Source organism: Echeneis naucrates, chromosome 13 (genome assembly GCF_900963305.1).
Source record: "Echeneis naucrates chromosome 13, fEcheNa1.1, whole genome shotgun sequence".
In the NCBI taxonomy this organism is placed as follows: domain Eukaryota; kingdom Metazoa; phylum Chordata; class Actinopteri; order Carangiformes; family Echeneidae; genus Echeneis; species Echeneis naucrates.
The window spans coordinates 19,696,665-19,703,286 of NC_042523.1; the positions used below are offsets into that span (position 1 = coordinate 19,696,665).

General features: G+C 40.0%; 1 protein-coding gene across 1 annotated transcript; it reads left to right on the forward strand.

The window, feature by feature from the left end:
* Positions 1-502: 502 nt before the first annotated feature.
* Positions 503-4,281, forward strand: smtla (somatolactin alpha). The gene is made up of 5 exons (XM_029517395.1): positions 503-518; positions 613-803; positions 2,026-2,139; positions 3,760-3,939; positions 4,087-4,281. Exons 1-5 carry the CDS (start codon positions 503-505, stop codon positions 4,279-4,281), a joined length of 696 nt encoding a protein of 231 aa, XP_029373255.1.
* The last annotated feature ends 2,341 nt before the right edge of the window (positions 4,282-6,622 follow it).

Here is a 6,622-nt window from a genome sequence, read left to right on the forward strand (position 1 = left end):
TCCTCTCCCCACAACTATAAGTGTTACTGCATATATTACTACTGTTACTATCACCATCGCTAAGGCTATCCCCATTGCGAACCCATTCTTATTACATGTGTGTCATCTGTTGTAGATTAATAGCTGATGTGTGTCATTGGATAATCAAATTAAACAGCCATTTATCCAGAGTGATGTTATTTTGAATAATTATTACTGTGAATAAATTCTTTTATGTTTTTAAACCGTCATTGTTTGTGATTATTGTTGCTGTGATTGTGCCGATTGCTGGATTCATAACAGTGCTCAGATTTACTCCTTTTGTTAACTCTATTAAGACTTTATTGATTTTGCTCATTTGGTCACTGGTAACAGGGTGGTGCCCCGAAATTTACTACTTATAGTAAATATTCTTACATATCAATAATCAGTTTCATAATGATTGATATTAATTGCCAATATCTAAATTACTCCTACTAGTGCACAACAGAGAAGCATGAAGAACCTGACGACCACTCGCAGAATGAACATGATGGCAGGTAGCGTTTCACAGTAAAGAAAGTTGTGATTGTGTAAACTTTGCCACTGAGAGGTAATTTTACAGCTTCTGTGTGTGCATCCTTTTGTCTTCAGTCAAACAGCGAAGTGCCTGGGCTGTGCTCCTCTGGCCCTGCATGCTCACGATGAGTATCCCACTGGACTGTAAGGAAGAGCCGGGCAGCGTCTCCCACTGCAACTCCATCTCCCAAGAAAAACTTCTCGACCGAGTCATCCAACATGCTGAGCTCATCTACCACGTCTCTGAAGAGTCATTTTCTATGTTTGTGAGTAAATCTCGCTCGCACTGAGCGGTGTAAAACAATCTTCCTGCTGATGTTTTGCCTCTTATGCCTATAGCTTCAGAAGAAACTGAACCATTCTTCATGCTAAGCATCACATGAAAACTGAAAGTATTTTTTGTTGTGACTAGACTGAGCGGCTGCAGCTGCGGTGCTATTCAGGGGAAAGCCCATTACCTGCATGTGGGAGTTCTCATTATTGCTGTTGGGCACAAGCTTATTTTTTTTTTTTTCAATGAATGTTGAAATCAGCATTTCGAAGCTCGGTGCTGTAGACTCATAACCTCAGGAAAAGGTTACAGACAGTGAAAATACTATTAGTTGATATAAGGGGAAAAAAATAAAGCAATAAAACAGAGTCTTCCTCAGAATGAAATTCTTTTGTTTTAACTTATCAATGTAAATTAAGTAATTAAAAACATTCCTTATTGGTATTTATCAACAGCTCAGCCCATACTTTCCAAATTCAATTACTGTTTTATCATAAAATCCAGAAACTATTTTACAATGAGAGGAAAAGGGCTTCTTGCTGGTCTTTTTCAAAATATACTGGAGCAAAAGTATTGACATTTCCGGTTAGATACTCTCTGTTATTTGCTTTTGATTCTGAGAAGATCATCACCTCACCATCTGGCTTCAAAGTAATCTCCTATTTCTCTTGTGAGGCAAAGATATTTTATTGAAGAAGCAAGCATACAGCGGAGCAATACCAACATGATAATGATATACAGAAAAGTGAGGGTGCATCATTTGTAGCCTGTTGAATCCCCTTCACTTGGCAGCTCGAGATCCAAAATGGTCTTTGAAATGGGATGAAGTAGAGCTTGTTACTGAGTAGACGCTGCATGAGGTCCACAGATGAGAACAAGCTGGAAAACAAAATGTGCCTCTCCGGTGAGGCTGGTGAGGCTTTTGTTACTGCCTTTCTGATGTGTCTTTCTGTGTGTTGTGCCAGCAATTGTGTGTTCGTGTAATTCTAAAGCTCACTGAGCCAAAGGTTTTCAGATCAGTTAGAAAACTCTACCAGTGTTGTGTTGCTCATCTGTTATATAAGATCAGCACAAGAGTGCTGCCATTTGGCTCTAAATCCCAAAACAAATAGAGGGCCACACTCAAAAGATCCAGTTTGGGCCTCTGCATATATTTGAAGGTAAATGGGTTTGTATTTTATTTTTATTTTTTATCGTTATGTTTGTATTGAATATAGGAGGAGATGTTTATCCCCTTTCCATTGCGGCTCCAAAGGAACCAGGCTGGTTATGCATGCATCACCAAAACCTTACCCATCCCCAGCTCCAAAAGTGAAACCCAACAGATATCTGTAAGTGCACGGCCTCCAAACATCGTTGCTTTCCTTCCTCTTTATTAAGAGTGTGTATGCCAACTCTACATAAAATCAAAAACTTACTGTCTGGATTATAGCAGCACCAAAATGTAGTATAAACACCAAAACTTCCACAATACTGTAGCTGAAGCTAACAAACACACAAAAAATGCATTCTTGCTAGGCAAAGCCATGCTGTACAATGTTGCACACACCTGTCTGAATGTCACCCTATGTCTTGAACATCTGTAAACACCTCCACAATCTGCTCTAAATCAGGCTTCAGAGTCACATTGTGCTCTGCAGCTGCGATAGAAATGATTAGGAACAGCAGGGCTGACGGCAGCTGAATCATCCACCAGCATTATTTTAGCATTAGTCAGACCCAGACACCTGCCAAGATGCTGCTGGCCACACAACACTTGCCATGGTCATTGGGAAAAGCATCCAATTTTTCTTAGCTGCTGCAGCTTCTGCTCTGACTCCTTGCGATTAATCAGTGATTAAGTTCTCACTCACTTAATCATCACATCATCACGTGTCTATTGTTTGAACTTGAGATGTCGCTGCACTATTTTTTTTTTTTTTTTTTTTTTTATATTCCAAGTACAGGACCCCCCCCCCCCCCAAAAAAAAAAAATAATTTTTATAGTCCTGAGAATAGTTGTAAATTTTGACTTCCTCCATTGGTGTTGATGCAAGAATGTCAGCAGACCTGTGCGTTCGCTTTGCACTTGGACTGGTGCTAAAAGCCTGAGCTTTTCTTTAGTAAAAAGTAAAAGTGTCCAAGTGTGCAAGTCAAATGCAGTCAGCTGCTGAGCGATGTAATCTTGGCAGTAATTACAATTACAAAAGGTGTTCAAATTTCACTAAAATGCACATGGGTAGCTTTTCACAACATTCCTGTCTGTGCGTGCTGTGGTCATGGCTAATGTCCAGTGGGGCGCAGCCTTTCAACTAAAGGTCAACTTGATCAGTTGAGTGGGAGCTAAATTGTGCCAGTGACGGGTGAATTGCCTCATGAGCTGTAATTTGGTCAATGTGAAGTTCGACAAAAATCCTGATACAACCAAAAAAGGCCAAGTGCTGGGTAAACAGAGAAAGCTATTTTATTTAAGGACTCATTTTATTAATATTGAAACTGCTTGTTGAGTAATGTTATCACTACAATAAGTGTGATCTTTGAAAATGGACATACGGCAAGGCTCGTCTTGTTTTTATGTATTGAAATATTGCCAGCTCTCAGGTTTAATGGCCATTTGTATGGCAGTAATTTTCTCTTGCTCAACAGTCTGCTGTGCTTCGGGGAATTTAAGCAGACGCCATTGCTTTACCTGTGACATTTCAACCTTGGTCTATTGCTGAATGTTTTGCAGCTGATAAGCCATTTATACAAATCAATGCTGTTATTAAGGCCTTATGTCCTCTTTTAACACCCTTCTTTGTCAATGTCTAGCTCAAATTCTGAGGGCAAATTGCTGCTATTCATTATAAATAAAAACATTCGCAGAAAAGTGAAGTGTTGATGCAGCTTTACCTTTACTGCATTACCTTTAACATTGTGCTCTGTGTTCGTTGTATTGTATTGTATAAACCCTTCCCTGGTCGGTCCTGAAGGATAAATGGTTGCTCCACTCAGTGCTGATGTTGGTCCAGTCGTGGGTCGAACCGTTGGTCTATCTGCAGACCACATTGGAACGCTACGACGATGCTCCAGACATGCTGCTCAACAAAACCAAATGGATGTCTGAGAAACTGATCAGTCTGGAGCAAGGGGTGGTGGTCCTTATCAAGAAGGTGGGTCAAATCACAACAGATCTTTTTAATATCATAACTAAGGTTTAAGTTTCAATATAATATATTTATATACAGTCAGATTGTATTAGCCAAGTTATTATCACTACTGTGCATATTACTACTTAACTTACTAATGCTATCACACAGATGCTAGATGAGGGGACTCTGACCACAACATACAGTGATCAAGGCATATTCCAGCATGATGCACAGCCAGAGATGCTGGAATCCATTTTGAGAGACTATACCCTGCTCGGCTGCTTCAAGAAGGATGCCCATAAGATGGAGGCTTTCCTCAAGCTCCTCAAGTGTCGACAAACTGACAAATACAACTGCGCATAAAACCTAAAGTGCAGCACTTAAATAATATAGTACTTAGCTTTAAATGAATCCCTGAGGTTGGAAGCTGTGCACTTACAGATATAACCATGCCTTAGGCAAATCAGCCTTGCTTGCAATGTGATGCATTCTATATTGATTATTTTGGAACACCTTCACTCAAAACTAAGTAGGTGTAATGCTATGCCCTTCCGTCATCATACTGCATTTTTTATTTGTGATCTCAGTTGTTATTTTAACCTGGCATAGGCAACAGAGAGCAAACTCCCAAAAGATTATTTGTGTGTCGAGCTGTCAAAAAAATCAGCATATCCTGCCATTGATTTCCATTTCCTTTGTTCTTAACTGGAGTTTGTATTCCTCACTGCCTCGCTTGCAGTGTTTTGATTATTGCCACGGCCCCTTGAGTATTCACTGAGACTGAGACTTTTTAAATGGAGTTGGTTTCACTTCAGCATTAGTGAAATGAAACACTTTCACCGGCGATGGGAGTCAAACGGAGAGCGTTTGCTACTCAGAAAAAGAGATTCATTTTGACTGGCGAAAGAGTGAAAGAGAGAACAAAACAGAACTGTGAGGAAAGGCTCATCTGGAACCTTTGGTTCAACTCAGGTTAACATTTGTTGAGTGCTCACCAAAAATTTCTGAATATTTTTCTGCACAAATATGCCCAATTTAACTTGAATGTAACAAGACATCTATTAAGCATATACTTCATTCACTTTGGAAAAATAATTCAAATGAATGTGAAATCCTAATTTTAACTGGTCAAGGCTACGACTATGAAATGCCAGATGAAATCCTTGTTTGTAATCTTGTGTAAATATAAACCCTGTGCTTTGTGAAAACCTTTTGAGTCAACTACTGGTGATCTGAAAAGCTAATAAAGCAAGCTGTGAATAGAAAACTGGAAAAAAAAAAAAAATAAAACGTTGTTTAAATTTATTATTCTGTGTTGAGTGAGTCACTGAGGTTAAGGAGTTTCAGAAGTCAAAATGAAATGGGACCATAAAGAAGTGTTTCTGCCCTTTGCACCCAATGACACAAGAGGGTGGTAGTGCTCTGTCATGAAGGTTATTTTAATCACTAAACATTTTGCTCTAACTATCGTGCATTTCACCCCTTTTATGTTCTTACACTGCCAAGAGTAGCGCTAAAATGCTCTGGAATGGGTGGAATGAACTCAACTGTGTTTTCTTCCTTTTTTTTGAGTGCTTGACTCTTGTTAATTTCCTTTATTATATTTTGATAGATAAAGAAATAAATGTGCATTAATATATTACATGGGCCCTGTAAAAAACAAAACAAAAAACCCCACATATAAATGTTTCATATTGTTGCAGCACACGTTGATCTGTGTGATTCCCATAAGCAAAGCAAAAAAAAACAAGGCACCTGCACTAGTTATCCCACGTGCAGGTAATAAGCACAAATGAAGCTCTATTGCTTGTTCCTGTTAACATCTGCCACCACACCATGAGACAGGGAAACAATAAAGGAAGTCGCCACAAGCAGTTTTCTTTCCTATTATTCCCTCCGGTCTCAGGTTTCCTCTCGGCTGTATTTCACTTCTTTTGAGTGTCCTGCTACATCCCCATCCTCTGTAACCATATCATAAGAAGTAAATCAGCCTTGTGGTTGCCACAGTGACTCTGGTGTCAGCATAGAGAGATGGTGTCATGTGGTGTGGGTGGATGGTCGAGGCAGGATGTGGTAAGGGGGCCTAGTGTCAGCAAAGTCAGGTTCAACTTCCTGTGGCCTAATCACTTCAGTATGGGAGCTCAGAGGAGATTGTGGAGTCTCTATTCTGCTCTGCAGGGCTGCAGGTCCACAGAATCAACTTTTGTGGAACAACCAACACCTTCCTATGTTTGGTTCCTAAAAACATGCGATTAATCGTAGGCAAGCTCAAGCCCTGTGCCCCCACCCACTTCTCAAGCTTTGAGGCCATAAATATTAAAGATTGGCTATAAGTAGGTGGAGGAGGAAGGGGATCAGTGGAGGAAGATAAAGATGTTAGGGAGTTGAAGGGGAAAGAAGGACACAGAGATGAAGGGAGGGGTGTGGGGCCTGGGTGATTTCACAGTCTAACTATTATAACCTGAGGAAAGGAAATCTAGACTGCTGAGGTGCATAAGTGGAGCAGAGGAGGCGGAGAGAGAGGGAAAGGAAAGAAGCAGGAAATGTAAATAAAATTGACTTGGTGAGGGAAGCAAAGAGTGGTAAAGTGGGCAGCTGTTTTTTTTTTTTTTCTCAGTGTCAAAAACAGTGGAAAACACAACATAGAAGAGGAGAAAAACAAGTATGGAAGGGTCTGAGCACAGCTCTAAACAGTGTGATATGT